The sequence below is a fragment of the Clupea harengus genome, chromosome 16 (assembly GCF_900700415.2).
Source record: "Clupea harengus chromosome 16, Ch_v2.0.2, whole genome shotgun sequence".
Lineage (NCBI taxonomy): Eukaryota > Metazoa > Chordata > Actinopteri > Clupeiformes > Clupeidae > Clupea > Clupea harengus.
This window is the reverse complement of record NC_045167.1, coordinates 10,983,372-11,000,871: the sequence shown is the minus strand read 5'-3', so window position 1 is coordinate 11,000,871 and position 17,500 is coordinate 10,983,372. Positions and strand designations below refer to the sequence as shown.

Sequence of the window (17,500 nt, the reverse complement as noted above, 5' to 3'; positions counted from 1 at the left end):
GTTGGCTGTAGATGCGGTAGCAGGGGAGGGCTTGCTAACCTTAATATTACTTCTATTAAATTCTTCATTGCTGCTTAAAAATTGAACAATCACATGGAGGAGTACACAGGTGGTGAGAGCGCTGTTTACTTCGTCAGGCCTGCTTTGAGAGGCAGCCGCTGCAGCACAACTGAAAGAGAATATTGGCGCCTCGGTTTTATATTTTGATGCCTCACCTGTCAGGGAGACAGTTTAATCTTGCAGGGGTCTCTGTCTTTCTCTCTCTGTGTCTTTTTCTTCCTACTTCTCTCTCTCTCTCTCTCTTTCTTTCTTTCTCCCATTCTCTGTCTCTCTAGGTTACCGCAGTATTGGGTCAGACAGCCACATCAGACAATTTTTTTAGTTGTTGTTGTTTTTTTGTTTTTTTTGGTGAAGGGCCTCTTGTGGCTTCAGGTGTCAACACCTTTACTGTGATGTGATGTGATGTGTGTGTGTGTGTGTATGTGTGTGAGTGTGTCTCTCTGTGTGTGAGAGCTCTTCAGCATCCATTACTTTTTGTCCCTCAGACAGAACTGAAGTACTGATGTCTGATAGTACCAGTGGAGGATACTGGTATATATATATATATATATATTATATATTTGTGTGTGTATCACACTTAAAGAATGTGAGCATATATGGTAATAATGCTAGAAGTGTGTTGTCATGTCACACATCCTTCATGTCGTGCCCTTGGTGTGTGTGTGTGTGTCCATGCGTGCGTGCGAGTGTATGGCAGCAATGTCAGGGGCCCAGGTGACGTATCTCCACCGTCCCCCTGGCGCTCTAATCAAGCCGCCTGATTGCCTCTCTCGCTCGCGCACGTCTCATGCCCGTCGCAGGAGGGGCGGGCTGGGTTGGGGTTCTGACATGTCCTTGTGTTGCGGTGATGTTGGCGGCCGATGCAGGTCCCCCCCCCCCCCCCACCCCTTCTCCCACTCCCCCCCCACCCCCCGTCTTTGATTAGCCGAGACATTTGCATGGTCACTACACATTTTTCATTTTAGAAGTCATTATGCATTAGCGGCCCTGATCGCCCAGCCTGACTAATCCTGATGAACTGAGAAATCACCAGCTGAAGGTCAAACCCCATCCCTTTTCTCGCTTGCACATTCATATTCATATTTCCTGCAAATCCCACTACCTTTGTTCATTAGGGCTTGAGAGAGAGAGAGAGAGAGAGGGAGAGAGAGCGGGAGAGAGAGAGAGAGAGACGCAGGGGAAGAGAGACAAATCTCCTACAGCCATGTTTTAGAGAAATACCTCTCTCTCTTTTTCTTAAGGGAGCATATAAAAGAAAAGAAAGAAAGAAAATGAGAAGCAAAGGAGAGAGAGAGAGAGAGAGAGATTGAGGAGGAGCAAGAAAGAGAGCAAAAAAAGAAGAAGAGAAAAAAAAACAAAGAACAAAGCAACAAAGTCACAAATGAAACAGCTGCATGTAATTATGCAAATGTCTGCTTACACCTTGGAGGTTATTAAGCCTTAAGACACATTTGCGCTGGTGTAACTGCCCTCCTGTTTTCTGGGGTCTCTGGTGCTGGATGGAGCTGCAGCGGAGAACCCAGAGTTGCTTCCGTCACTACCGCAGCCACTAACCACCAACGCCGCAGAACACATTGGCAGATATTTTCATTACACTTAATTATTTGCGTATTTAAATGAGGATTCGTTGTGGATGACAAAGAAAGGTAGCGATGAGGGTGGGGGTGGACGTGTGACGGGGGTGTGAGGGGTGTTGAGTCGGGGGTGAGTGTGTGTGTGTGTGTGTGTGTGTGTGTGTGTGTGTGTGTGTGTGTGTGTGTGTGTGTGTGTGTGTGTGTGTGTGGGGAGGGTGGGGGTGGTTTTTGTCAGCCATCTTTAACGTATCGCTATGAGATGTTGCGTGGACACGGCTCACATCTGGTGGAGAGGCAGCTGTTATTAAGGTAAATTTCACCACACTAGTATTACATCAGGAAGCATTCAGCAGGGCCTCTCGTACACAAGTGGCTGTGTGTGTAAGAACACACACACTTACAGGGACTCATTGAGAACACTGGTAAAGGAGGCAGAGGAGCTATTTATTATGATCACAGGATGAGAAAAAGCTCATTGTGAACAAAGGAGACAGAAAGAGGAAGAGCCCAGAGAAAAGAGCACAAAAAAGCCAAATGACAAACAGCCAAACAAGCTAAACAAATGAAAGTTTTTTTTTTCTTTCTCTCTTTCTTTTCTTTAGCGGGGGTGATGGATGATAATCTTTGCTCCGGCACTCTTTCAAATGAACCGAGAGAAAGGCTGAAAGAATAGGTGAAAGAAAGGAAGAAAGAGAGAAAGAAAGAAGGAGGGAGGGAGAAGGAGAGAGGGAGGGAGAAGGAGAGGGAGGCCATGGCCCAGTCCTTCCCCCAGCCTCCCCGACACAATGCTAATTCCAGGCGTTTAGCGGAGAGCTTTTCTGCTTGACGTATCAGCGTGCACCAGATGAAAGCGGATAAGTAATTGCTCTCCTGGTTCTTATTCTTCACTGACAACCCATAAATTTAATTTTACACACACGTTCATTTACATTTTGGAGTATATGACATGATAATTGCCAGAATATAACACCTCCATTCGGCAGGATGCCGCCACGCGCCGTGACTGACAAGCCGGGCGAATTGAAAGGAACAGAGACTGAATTGGCTTCTCCTCCGGAATGCTTTCTCAAGGAAGATGGGAGATTAATGAGCATTTACAAGAATGAGAGAAAAAAAGAGAGCGTGAGAGAGAGAGAAAGAGAGAGAGAGAGAGAGAGAGAGAGAGAGAGAGGTCACACATGCAGTTACATGGAGGGGAGTCGTCTACTGAGGACAAATAACTGGGAGACACACAAACACCACAACAAACACACACAACCTGACAAAAGAAATGACCACTAAAATGTAATCTTTCCAAAGAAATGGAACTATGGACCTCATTTCCATGCACCAGTGGCTACTAAGGTCACATGACCTGAAAGACACAGCTCTTCACAGGAGGTTTTCAACAGTGACCCTTCTCGCTCCTATGTCAGTAGGGCACCAGTGGCAGGCTGGGGAATCCTACATTACTTTGCTGTGCAGCACATGATGTAATGACAGCTGAGCCATACAGGCCTTAACTTGGGGAGCACGGTCGCAGAGCCCATAAACTGGTGCCTACCAATAAAGTTATAACAGGTCTCCATAATAACCATCACAATTAAAGTGATTGATGCAATACAGAAACACACACACACACACACACACACACACACACACACACACACACACACACACACACACACACACACACACACACACACACACACACACACACACACACGTTCAACCGTCCCCATCCAGGTCTCTCATACAAACATGACACACATTTACTATAAATCAGAGAGTGGTTCTTTCTTTCAGCCACACCAGAAGGAAAAACACACTAGGGCTGGCTGTGTGACTGCTCCTCTGGCTACTGTGTGATGCAATCACGCTCGGAGATGCCCCAGTGCAATTAGCAGCTCAGCCTCCTGCTCAGGCGCAGATACGCAGAGGTGAGCCAAATTAGCCACAGCAGAGATAGTGTGGCCACTGCCAGCTAAAACAATTAAGGCCCAGAAGAGCTTGCTCACTCCTCCATTTCCGCTCCAAAGAGACGGACCAATGCGATCAGATGTGTGGGGAAAACAAAGGCCTACAGAGACGAAGAGAAAGAGAGGACTTGCATGGACACACACACTCACACACACACACACATACACACACACACACATACCGTCGCCCATATGCTCGCTAATACGAATACAACGATATCCCTACACACAGTTCTCACTTTGACATGCTTGCACACACACACAGACACCCCCACACACACAAAGATACACTTAAGATAAATAAAAAGCGCTATAGAAGAGTGTTAGGATGTAATTAGTTCATCTCCCTCGTAAAACGAGTGGCTGTGTTAATTAAGGTGTGAGACCCAGTTTGGCCCTGAGAAAAATGGGGTATGGATAGAGAGAGAGAGGGAGGGAGAGAGAGAGAGAGAGAGAGAGAGAGAGAGAGAGACATTCCGGTCTCCCCCTCCTACACACACACACACACACACACACACACACACACTCACATTCATCTCCTCCATTGTACCCCTCCCCATCCTGGGCCTCCACAGAAACAGACTGCCTGGACCCTTCAGCCTTCTCTGCACAACAGGGGCAAATCTGCTGCCAACACACGCCATGGACACACAGGGATACAGGGGCAAAGGAGGCTGTGTGACCATCAGGATTGAGTGAGGGAAACACACACACACACACACACTACAAATTGTACATGTTCATGTTCACCATCATACACACAAATACATACTCAGACAGTATACTTACATACTCACACACAGACTCATAGTACATACATCTACTCATGCACGTGCATACCCATACACACACACACACACACACACACACACACACACACACACACACACACACACACACACACACACACACACTGATCATTTGGATTAAAAGATCAATGCCTGTGATCCTGAGGACATTAAGTAGATTACAGGACCGCTTTTCCTCCAAATCAATTTTCCCCCTCCATCCCACACACACACACACACACACACACACAAACACACACAGCACGGGGGACTCCGCTGCCTTTAAAGCAGGAAGACATCAGATGCTGAGCTCTATTAAAGCATTACTGGCTAATGGAGATACAGTGGACCCTCCGCAAACACTTATCTCCTTGCAGATAACCCGGCTCTCACTACCCACAATGCACCAGGGCACCGCACCTAGAGTGCACGTGAGCTGTATTGCATCCCGTCTCATGGGCGGTTTCAGCAGGATTGTGATCATTTGTATGATAATAGGTTTAGAGCCGTCTGTGGACACTGCTCCGTGACTCACTACTTGTAGGTGTGTGAAAATGTCTTGTTTCCTGCACAGTTCACAACACACGGATGGAACCGCACACTAACCGAAACTAAACGATACAACTTCAATATAATGGTCATTTATCTATACACACATACAGTATACTATACGCTGGGAGCTGAGAGACGACCGACAGAAAGGACGAGGAAATCGGAGGACCCGTCCTGTGGAGTTCTTAATCTTAATCTTAAGTCATTAATGAAATGATCCCCTCCCTCACACACCATTTCTCCCTGAACTGAGCCACATTCTCCGTTTGCTGGCAGAACGTGTACTCCACCAGAGATCTAAACATGGAGATCGTGTCTGCATCCTGGCCTTCATTCTTTGCTTCATGGGATTTAAGTTGGGTTTTTAAATGATGTTTTAAAGTTTCTCCCTCTCTCTCTCTCTCTCCCTCTCTCTCTCTGCTCGTGCTCTTGCTAGCCGAACCTTTCTGGCGGAGGAGGTAAATGGGGAGTCCAGCAGATCCCCCTGCTCTTCATCAAATGACACGGGGTAAATTACATGTGCTTCAAGCCGCTTCCCTGAATTACAGATCATCAGTGGCAGAGGGGGCTCCCCGCTACCCCACCACTCCGGCCTATCAGATCCGCCCGTTAGGAGCCAATTAACATCCCGGCCAGAGTAATCAGATAGCGTGTGTGGAAGAGGCCCTGCTGCAACTCGCTTATTGCTTCCATGTATCTTCTGTCACAAGGTACATTTGTTGCAGCGACATCAAAGCTTGCCCGTACCTTTTTTTCTCTCTCCTCCGCCTCCTCCATCTCTCTCTCTCTCTCTCAAACATGCATACTCTTCCTCTCGTTCCTCTCGTTCTCTCTCTATCTTGCCACATGCCTTGGGGTGCTATTCCAACTGCTTTTGCATCACAATGATGAACCTAACTGTGTGTGTGTGTGTGTGTGTGTGTGTGTGTGTGTGTGTGTGTATGTGTAATTTACTATCCTACTCCATGGTAATCTGGAGAGAGAGATGGGGGGTGGAAACATGTTTTCTGGTTGCTAAAGCAATAACTAAAGGCAATGGCAGAATGTGCACTGGCATTTTCCTGCTTCTCCTTTTCATTTTTATGCCGGCGTCAACACAAGAGGTTCTAATTTGCCTTTCAAGCGCTACACTCAGTTATTTATTTTTTTTGGCAAATTTTTTTCCGATGCTACCAGGAGGAACGGCACTGATAAAACATGTAAATGTGAAGAAAAGAAGAATGAGGCTACAGATCTCTCCATACGTTGTGTGTGTGTGTGTGTGTGTGTGTGTGTGTGTGTGTGAGTGTGTGTGTGAGAGAGAGAGCGAGAGAGAGAGTATCCCTATCTGTATGTGTGTGTGTGTGTGTGGGGGGGGTATATCTGTATGTGTATGAATGTGAGTGTGTGTGTGTGTGTGTGTCTGTGTGTGTGCATGTGAGTGTGTGTGTGTGTGTTGTTGGGAACTGTTCCAGTTGGAGGAATAAGTAGATGAATTTTAAGGAACACGGCGCGGGCATCTCCGTGCGCTCTGATGAGATGTGCAGCGCTGACCTTTAAAATGGTGACACCTCGCCGGAGCGGAGGGCCCCGTGCTCTCGCGCTGATTGGCTGGGATATCAGGGAGCGCCGCTCAGGAAGAGAGGAGACGCACAAAAGCCTGACGACGACAGTGGCGATGGCAACATTCCCATCGCCGTGCTCGCAGGCCCATTCCCCTCATCCATAAAACACAATGTGCCTAACCTGAGATTCGCAGATCCTTCCCTCTCTAAACACACACACACACACACACACTTGCACACACACACACTAAAAGGCATAGACTAAACCACTGAACACACAACCATACGCACACACACAATGCAAATACATAAAGCTAAAGGATTATCATTCTAAAGTATCTGCCATCTGTGAGAAGACAAGATGGTTAGATGTGTGTTTGGACACTTCTGGCATCTGCTACATTTGAAAAAGTGTGTGTTTTCCACTATGTTTGTGTGAGAGAAGGCTAGAGGTGCAGACATGAAATGTGAAATGAGTTACTTTCTATGGATTGATGGTAATTAAAGCCTCCCCACTCCCACTCCCACTACACATACACACGCACAGGCACACGTACGTACACACACACACACACACACACACACACACAACGTAGGCGCTTGTGGGGCATAATTTGCACATCTGTCACCTTCTTGATGACCGCCTGCTGTTGCCTTCCCCACCTCGCGACCCCCACATGTGTGTGTGTGTGTGTGTGTCGCTCTGTCCTCTTTTGTGCGAGCGCCTCGTTAATGCCCTCTCACACACCCTCTTTCCCCACTTACAGCACCACCTGACAAAAGGTCAAGGGTCAACCACTTCTCTTTATACGTGTGATACGATACCTCAGACATGTGCTCAGGAACATTCATCACATATGGGAGGAAAGGGGTATATGGTGAGGAAAGATGAAAGCAGAAGAAGGCGAAAGAAAAAAAGAAAGAAAAAAAGAAAGAAAGAAAGACAGACAAACAAACAAACACAAAAAATTCTTCTGCCTCGTGTCTCCCTCTACCTCTTTCTCTCTCCCCATCTGTGTAGTAGAGATGTTTACATCCCCCACACACACACACACACACACACACACACACACACACAGAGCACACAGTTATCATCACACCACACCATACACCAACACACACTATAGATGCATCAATGAGTCTGAAAGGTGCCTGAATCATACACTGGGAGCGGTAAAAAAAAGGCCTCGCAACCGAAGACAAACAACATCAAGAGTGAAGACATTTACCTTCTTAGTTTTATTTTTGGTTGCAGCGCGTGTATGTTTGTGTATGTGTGTGTGTGTATGTGTGGGTGGGTGGGGGGGGAATGATTGTCAGACACAAAAGCTCATCTGTAATCCCTTCTTCCCTGTCATCCACCATGGCTTTTTATTTGTGTTTTAAATGTCAGTGTATAAACGCGTGGGGAGATATTGCCACAGTTGAGACGAAAAGTAGATAAAGAGAGATGCCGCGAGATGCACGCGGCGAGATAGGAGAGCGAGAGATGGAGAGAGTGAGACCGAGCGAGAGAACAACAGATAGACAGAGAGAGAGCGCGAGGGGTGTTGTGTGCCTGGGGAAAATCCATGTAAGCAGCCGTCGGTGAGGGCGAGGGGATTTACTGGGAGAAATAGGTGTTTATTGAGTGCTCCCGTGGGCTTAGGGGCGTAATAATAGACCTGTCACATTACGCAAATGTGGAGAAAGCAGCAGCCAGCCAGCCAGCCAGTGAGAGAGAGAGAGTGGCGCGTCAACAGCAAGCACCCCGATGCCGCGGCGGATAGAATTAGTCAGGCGTGATGCCTGTAGACGTTAATATAAGTAATTAAAACCACAAGCCGCAGCACTTAGGAGCCTGTGTGGTAAATTATTTATGTGGCATGATCCATGGGTTGCTTGCTTACGACTCTCTCTCTTTTTGTCGCGCTCTCTCTCTCTCTCTCTCTCTCTCTCTGAGGCCAGGATTTGTCACTGTCTGGAACAGTCCTTGGGTTCCGTCGCTCCTGGTTATTCTGCGTCTGTGGCGTGCGGGTCCCCGTATCTCACTGTCCGTCAGCCTCGCCCAAACCGGTGGGTCATTCATCCGCTCCCCTCCCGCGGAGCGAACGCGCTCGGCTGTCGCGGAAACGAACGGGTGCAAACAATCATCTGAAGGAGATAGACTTTCATATCTAATATAAAGACTGCGACTCTCTAACTCCCCCCTTCCCCAACCCCCTCACCCTCCCCTCATTCCCTTACAAACACTGGCACTCAATTGCCCAAGTGGACTTTTTGTTCTCAGGTGGTTCTTTAGACATTACATGCGAGCCGTGAGCAGATGTTAATAAAGGCCGGATCAACAGCGAGGATGGAGAAGGGGGATGCGTTGGGCAGCGCGGGGGGCTCCGGAGCCGCCCCTCATTCCTATTGATTCCCATCAGTGGCTCCTGGAGAGGCCGGAGTAAGCAAATGTAAATATTCAATATTTACCGTCCTCGGCAGTTATTAGAGCTGCCCGTGGCACAGTGACAGGGCTCTTGGCCTGATGCTGACGCCACCAGGCCTGCCAGTAAACCACTGTCTCTCTCTCTCTCGTCCAATATTTCTCTCTCTCTCTTTCTCTCTCTCTCTCTCTCGCTCTCTCACCCAATATTACACCCTCCCACACCTCCGCAAAGCAATCTGCACATCTGTGCTCCGACCTGCCACAGATCCATTCTTTAAACATACAACTCAATAGCCACCACTCTGCCCCAGCTCACTCCATCCTCCCACCTGCTCTCACATGTGCACTGTGACACTTGTATGTGTGAGTGTTCAGGGAATATAAAAAAAGAGAACAAGAAGAAAAAAAAAAGAAAAAAAAGAAACACAGGACTTTTTTTTTTTTTCTCTCTCTCCAGGCAACGGTGTGCACTTCCTGTGCCGATGCTTTCCGTTCCTGGTGACATTAATGCCACTGAGAGTGAAAAGGCTCAAAGCCCACCAAACCACCACCCGACCCCCACTCACGCCGCCCTTCTCACCACCTCCTGTCACGAGCCGTATCTTTCTTTGCCACCACGTAATTAGGTACACAGGGGTGCGACTCCAATTGGAGGTGTCGCCATTGTTACACTCCATGAAAAAAAAAGGTTAACGCCATTTTCCCCTTCTTTAATTAAATGCACAGGCATACTAATAAGGTAAACCGAAAGCCCCCTCCGTAGCACTTATTAACTAAGGGGAGGGCACGCGTGCTCACACAGTCCAATTTAAAGCTAAAAATAATAAGTCGAGCAGATGTCAAGAAGATGTCTTTGAAGTCACAGGAAAGAAGAGATGAGTTATGAATTCTTACTTGCGTAAATGAGAGAAATAGACTCGGGGTCGACCGATTCGTTCTTTTTCAGGGCCGATACGATAATGATTTTCTTTCAGAAAAAGCGAACGATAACCGATATTTCAGGCATATCTGAATGCCTTTAATGCTTTTTTTTTGTTGTGTAAAGAAATAGGCTCTGACGACATGAATTCTTTGAATGCAGTGCACTTGCTAATCTCTTCTTTAAATCCTTCTAAAGCAGGAAGGCAGGAAGATAAGAAAATTATTTTGAGTGTTTGCATGGGCAAGTTGCATGTCAAATGGTAAGCCTACAATTCTTACTACAATACAGGCTACACGACTGACCACATTTGGACCAACAGATCATCTGTGAGGGTCACATATGAGCAGAAGTGTGTGTGTGTTTGAGGGTTTGCATGTTTGAATGAAAGGGGGCTGACATTGACATTGTGGGTAAAATTCTCTATGGTCATCTTATTTTGGCTATGCAACAGATGCCTATTGCTATTTCAAAACCGTTTAATTATTGGATGAACGATGGCAATCGCTGTATAAGAAATAATGAATTGATACATCGTTTAGGATGTATTTTCATCATAAAGTATAAAACTTCAAACCTTAAAACTAGCCTGTGTGTCCACGCTTTTTCTAAAGCGGCAAGGACATTGTAGGAGCCCATAAGCTCGGAAGTCATTTATGTGAAAAATGGACAGTTCATACAAAAGTAGCATACAGTGTGGAAGGACTGTGATGAAGTTAACGAAAAATAATGTAAACTGCATTAATAACTCGACTTCCATGATGATGATGAGGCCAAATAAAGAGACTTAAAAGCGGCAAATGGTTATTTTCAGCTTTGCTGCAAGGTTCCGACATGCGATGCAACTGCAAGCGAGCTGAAGTTTAATTTTGTGAATGGTTGCTTAAATGACGACTACAATTCACAAGGGCTGTGCTTTAGGGTACATTTCTTTGAATGTTTCATTTGAAAGAATAAATATATATTACTATTTGTTAAATGTGCAGTGTCAAACTGTTATAACTTATAGCATAAGTGCACCAATTAGTCCTTATTACAAGTCCTAATTTCTTTCATATTCCAAGCTTTTTTTTAGGGTAAACCTAGACTAGCCTACTTATACTGATTCAAAAAGGTCCAATTAGCCAGATACAGTTTCGTTCACGGCATGGTTTGAGGACAATGACCCTTTTACTGGATGCTTATCTTTCATCCTTGTTTCCAGCAGCAGGTCTGAAAAAAATGTCAGATATAGTCTCTTTTGGCCAATGAGGGAATTTTGTGGAAAGAATGCCAATAGCATTTTTTCTGACAGAAGAGATGCGTCGGGATAGTACACACATTGCTTTTAAAAGTTTATTTATATCGGGAATTTACAGAAAAATATACAGATTATCTGTCAAATTTTTGACAGACAATCAAAAATTTGCAAAGATCGGCCCAATTATCTAACGACGCGATCGGAATTGTCATCCCCTGAAATAAAACACAGTTGTCTCTGCCACCCCCGCCCCCCTTCAGGAGTTAAATGGAGAAAAACACACACACACACACACACACACACACACACACACACGGCAAAGATAATGGGGCAAACGCATCAGATACATGACGACAGTGCCCTTTTCCAAACAAGCATCCATAGCAATAGGCAGCGCTTTGAATCAATATGGCAAATTATCTAGGAGGAGGTGAAATGGCAGCTAGTTAAGCAGAGTTGGGTTTAGGTGCCAACACGTTCACTTTGCCTGTGCCGTCTGAAACGCTCCGGTAGGGATCAATGAAGCGATAGCTCCAAGGTTATTACAATGTTAAAGAATGGCAAAACACACACACAAACACACACACACACATACACACAAGCCTCCTGAGTGAACTGTATCTGTTCACCCCAATATCACACTCACCAGTGTCCAATTATCAAGGCTTTCCAGAACAAAAAAAACATCTTTCAGAAGACCAGAAGACCAGGTAAAGTTTGCACAGAGACATGCAACTCCATTTTTCTTCTTCTTAAAGTTACTTTGAAAACGAAAATACATAAAAAAAACAGGTTTTTCAGGTTTAGGATTTCAGTGACAGGGTCCTGAATTACATTGGCAAGTCAAACAGTCTTGTTGCTGCCGTGACGACGGCACAGATTCCGTGGCGTCTCGGCGGCAACTGACACACACATTACGGCAGGACTGAGGAGATTAGCGGCCGCGGGCTCACCTGCAGTGGACGCTGTTTGTCGTTGTTCTTTGGAGACTTCAGGCCGCTGCCTGACTGCTGTAGGAGTAATTGCCTTGCTGCTTGTAGGGCCTAGAGAGAGAGGAGATGAGACAAAAGGACACAGAGAGAGAGAGAAAGAGAGAGAGAGAGAGAGAGGGAGAGAGAAGGAGACAGGGAAAGAAAGGGAGAGGGAGAGCTGTTATTACAAACATTCTTTTTTTCTATCTTTCTTCGTCTTTCTTACTGTTTGAAAGATTTCATTAAGAAAATGTGACTGCATTTTTAGGTTCCAAAAAATCTTTTGTTCAATGGTTCCTGAGTACCTTTAACTGATATAAAGCTGCAAGATGTATACTTTTTGTATGCTGCTTCACAAAACCATGATCAAAGATAAATACAGTTTGTCTTAAGAACCCTTGGAAAGAGCAAGAGCGGGAGATGAAGAGAGAGGGTGTGTGTGTGTGTGTGTGTGTGTGTGTGTGTGTGTGTGTGTGTGTGTGTGTGTGTGTGCGTGTGTGAGAGAGAGAGGGACAGAAAGAAAAAGAGAGAAGCGAGGGGGGGTGCATCAGCGGAATTGACCTGTCTAGTGTGTGCTCAACTGAAATACCCACTTCTCCGCAAATTACCAGGCCATTTGCATATTCATAATATCAATTTGAAGTAGAGGGAGACGATGTGAAGTGTTCCTAGAAGCTGTAATTAAAGTTGACAAAATCAACATCAGATTACCTTAGGAGTGAATTAACAGGGAGCTGTGCTTTTACACTCAGAATTACCCATGCCTGTGAGCCGAGCAGACAGAGGAGAAAATGGCCCTTTTTCTGCCTGGCCAAATCAGCTACGCCATATTACATGCACTTAACAATCTTTATGTCTGTATGTACGTACGTATGTATGTGTGTATGTATGTATATATGTGTGTGTATGTATGTATGTATGTATGTATGTATGTATGTATGTGTATGTATGTGTATGTATGTATGTATGTATGTATGTATGTATGTATGTATGTATGTATGTATGTATGTATGTGTGTGTATGTATGTATGTATGTATGTATGTATGTATGTATGTATGTATGTATGTATGTATGTACTTCTGAGGACGATAGAGAAGAAACAAACTCTCACCAACGAAGCTCTAAGCACAGAAGCCTTCCCAACTACTACAACGCCAATCCTTTTATCAGGTAGCTGAACTCTCTCTAATTGGCCTATACCACCACAGGCCCACAGCAAATCATGTGTCAAAGAAATACACATTACACAAAGTTATAATGGTACCAATAATAACTAGTCAGGCCTTCAAAATAATGATTACAACAGTTATAAGTCAAATTCACCTTTGAAAACCTGTTCAGTATAATATAAACACCAAGATAATCAAGAAGTCACATAATGCTCAGAATATCTGTATCATCATAAACTTTGTAGCCAATGACATGAACACTAACATGTCACATATGTACATATGTCAAAATGCTATGGTGGCCAAACAAGAGTGATGCTTCTATGTCATCCACAAGGAGGTAAACCGGTGGTTCATCTGACCCCCAAGGCACTGGCCCTAACTTTGTCCCACTGCCACCATTTTGGGCACACACACTTTTGCTAATTCACTCACGTTTTTACACACTACCAGTTCATCAACATATCTGATATAAGTTTGTAAACTCAAATAAGTTATGATGTGATGATGATTATACCTGATATGCCCCCCCCCCCCCCCCCCCCCGCCCCCAAACACACACAGGTCCACAGCACACACATACACATTTCACCAAGGAACCGAGAAAGAAGAGGAAGAGAAAAAAAAAAACACACCACAATAACTTTACAGGCATTTCACCGAGAGAGAAAAACAAGAAGGGAGAGTGGAAGTCAAGACTAAAAGAGCGAGAGGGGGAAAAGGGTGAAGGAAGAAGAAGAAGAAGAAGAAGAAGAAGAAGAAGAAGAAGAAGAAGAAGAAACAGCCTCAGATAGACTGACACTTCTTCCTCAAGAATCAAGGGTTTGTTTTATTTTCTGGTGCTTGCCAGTATCCATGACAACAGCTGCTTTGACAGGATGAGCATATGGCACCGCTCCTCCAGCTGGTGTGAACAATGTTTGAACTAGTACATTGAGATGCTGAGCAAACAGGAGAAAGAGAGAGGGAGAGAAGGAGGGAGGGAGAGAGATGGATGGAGGGAGGGAGAGAGAGAGATGGATGGAGGGAGGGCGGGAGAGACAGAAAGAGAGAGGGAGACTAAAAGAGAGAGGTATAGAGGAAAAGAAATAAAGAAAGGCAGACATAGAGAGAGAGAGAGAGAGAGAGACAGAGTGGGTGTGAGGGGGCAAGATGGAGACAGAGAGAGAGAGAGAGAGAGAGAGGAGGGTGGAGAGGAGAGAGCAGGACAGGGGAAGGATAAAACACAAGATGGAGACAGACAGAGAGAGAGAGAGAGGAGGGTGGAGAGGAGAGGAGAGAGCAGGACAAGGGAAGGATAAAACACAATATAGAGAGACAGAGAGAGAGAGAGAGAGAGAGAGAGAGAGAGAGAGAGAGAGGAGGGTGGAGAGGAGAGGAGAGGAGAGAGCAGGACAGGGGAAGGATAAAACACAATATGGAGAGACAGAGAGAGAGAGAGAGAGAGAGAGAGAGAGAGAGAGAGGAGGGTGGAGAGGAGAGGAGAGAGCAGGACAGGGGAAGGATAAAACACAAGTTGCCACGTCTGAGCCCCCCCAGGGGAGCCAGCCATCCTCCTGATCAATTATGAAGAGCCGACGCTGGAGGGGGTCTGGGAGGCATGAGTGTGTGTGTGTGTGTGTGTGTGTGTGTGTGTGCGTGTGTGTGTGTGTGTGTGTGTGTGTGTGTGTGTATCTGTATCTGCATCTGTGAGTGTGTGCGTGTCTGTGTCTGTGTTTGTGTATCTGTATGTGTGTGTGTTTGTATCTGTGTGTGTTTGTATCTGTGTGTGTGTGTGTGTGTGTGTGTGTGTGTGTGTGTGTGTGTGTGTGTGTGTGATTGTGTGTGTATGTTTGTGTCCAAGTGTGAGTGTGTGTGTGCAGTGGGGTCTGCCACACGCCTGGAGCCAGCCTTCCTGGCCCAGACTAAACAAACACAATGCAGTGGTGCTGGGGCCTAGCGCCATTGATCTGTCTCCCTGTAACACACAGGCAGAGGAGCCAGTCTCCAGAGCCAGTCTCCAGACCCAGCCACCGGCCCACTCACCCTGCATCGGACTGGGGAGACAGGAGGGCACAGGAGAGACACAACACTCCTCTTCCTTACTGCTTGACACTCCTTGATATGTCTTTGGAGGTCCTATAGATCAGGGTTAACTGGTGGGGCAAGGTGCTAACATCATCTACACTGTGGCCTCACTACCCAGGGGCACACATGGTGTTTAAAGCACTGTAGCTGTACACCCTATGTGTCCTATAGGCTGTTTGGAGTAACAGTGTTTGATAAATGAGGGCAATGCAAATGTATTTTTTTGTTTGTTTTAGCGTATTTTTTGGACCACTGTGTTAACAGTGGCTTGCGTCCTCCACACCACAAGTGCAAGATGTATTCACACTGTAACGATATGATGTCATGTTCAAACAAGAAAAGATGGCAAACAACCAAAAATAAATTACTTGCAACATGCATTGTTGACCTGGCTTATGTTGAGCTGGCTAAATAAACTGCGACAGACCTGCCAATCCAAATTTGACTTTTACAGTAAATCCTACTGATAAGCCCTGGCTGGTGTGCGAGAGGTGAAAGCTAGCGGCGTGGCTAATGAATTTAGCGCAGCGCATGATCGACAGAAGAGGCTGTTTATCTGAGTCGGAATCGACCAGGACTCACTGTCTTCTGACAGTTGGAGGCCGGGGTGGAGTGGAGGGGGGTGAGGGGGGGTGGGTGGTGTAGGCAAGGGGAGGGGCAGAGTCATGGAAGTCGCTCAATACAAGCACAAGGGGGTCAGAAACAAGCAGAGGAGAGAAACAGGAAGTGAAAGGAGCCCTGTAATGGCTTTCCCGATGAAAGACAGAGCCCTCTGCTGCAGCCGGCCGGGGACTAATCAGACTTAACAAAGCCTGTTGACACAAGCAGAGACGGCTGGGAGGATTTATCATGGCACAGCATCTGATAGGGTCGGGCTGGAGGGAGAGTGGAATCTTACTTAGATCTCCACTTAGATGCGCTAATACCAGTGATGATTAAGGCCGCAGTGATTAGTAGTTTACCAGTAGCTTCCAGTAGGACTGAGCATCATTAACATGAAAATGACATATCTAGGTGATAACATGTCATCTCTTGTAAGTGATGGTATCAAGGTATAATGTAACATGACGTGATATGTGATATCATGTATTACACCAGACTGACCGAACTAGCTTACGCCTAACATAAAATGACAAGTGATCCGTCGTATGATGATTAAATATGGCATCCCACAACTACACATACAGTAGTTTGTGATATGACTAGATAAAATTTGCTAAAACAAATTATGGTGAAAGATTTGATGCCTGGGCTGTAATGCTGAGACATAATTATATGAAATGGTTTACATTACTACCATCTATTCAGATGTAAACCCCCAAAATATATTGTTTTTTCTACATCGACCTATCCATCCACTTCTCAATCTATCTTTTTTCCCATCCATCCATCCATTCATCCATCCATCCACACCTAGGCGACAGCTTACACTATGGGTATCTACGGTTACAGACCCCCTTTTCCTTACAGACCACTAGTCACTCTCAGATCTGGGACTCACGACTCTGTCTGTCTGTCTGTCAGCCAGTCAGGTTGCTGTGGCCGAACTATGCCTGCCCCAGACCATCTCTACACAATATGTGGCATTCCTGAGAGCACAAAGCCAACAAAGATCCCCTTGGCTCATACGCAAATAACAAGACACTCACACGCACGGCCCTGAGCCTAACACCAACTGCTGACGACAGGAGGTGGAGAGAGGTGAGGCGAGAAGGGGCAGACAGTGAGTATGAATGCATATATGCACACACACAGACACAAACATACACACATGCATACAGGGTTATACACACACACTCACACACCACTCTCACTGTGTGACGCACACACACACACACACACACACACACACACACACACACACACACACACACACACACACACACACACACACACACACACACACACACAGAGAGACACACACACACACACTCCCACACCACTCTCACTGAGCGACACGCACACAAGACACGGAGCAGGGGCACAGAATTCTTATGAAAATAAGATTCAGCCCAAACGGATCGGCCGTAATTGGTTTCAGATAGTGGGATCGGGGTGAGGAACATGATACAGGCCGCCATTATGCGCCTGTATCCCCCCCCCTCCCAAAAAAAAAAGCCAGCGGAGAAACAAGAATGTTTACACAGGCACTCCCCCGTTACATTAATAGCCATGTGAGCTCACTGAGGAGAGACAGACAGACCAAAAGAAACATATGTCAGCTGCCCCCTCCTGTTCCCTACA

General features: G+C 46.0%; 1 protein-coding gene across 1 annotated transcript in view; it reads right to left on the bottom strand.

Annotated features, from left to right (window-relative positions):
- foxp2 (forkhead box P2) overlaps positions 1–17,500 on the bottom strand; it is a 135,305-nt gene that overhangs the window by 41,550 nt on the left and 76,255 nt on the right. The window contains exon 5 of the mRNA XM_031582682.2: positions 12,002–12,091. Within this exon, the coding sequence (XP_031438542.1) occupies positions 12,002–12,091 (90 nt within the window). The remainder of the gene's footprint in view (positions 1–12,001; positions 12,092–17,500) is intronic.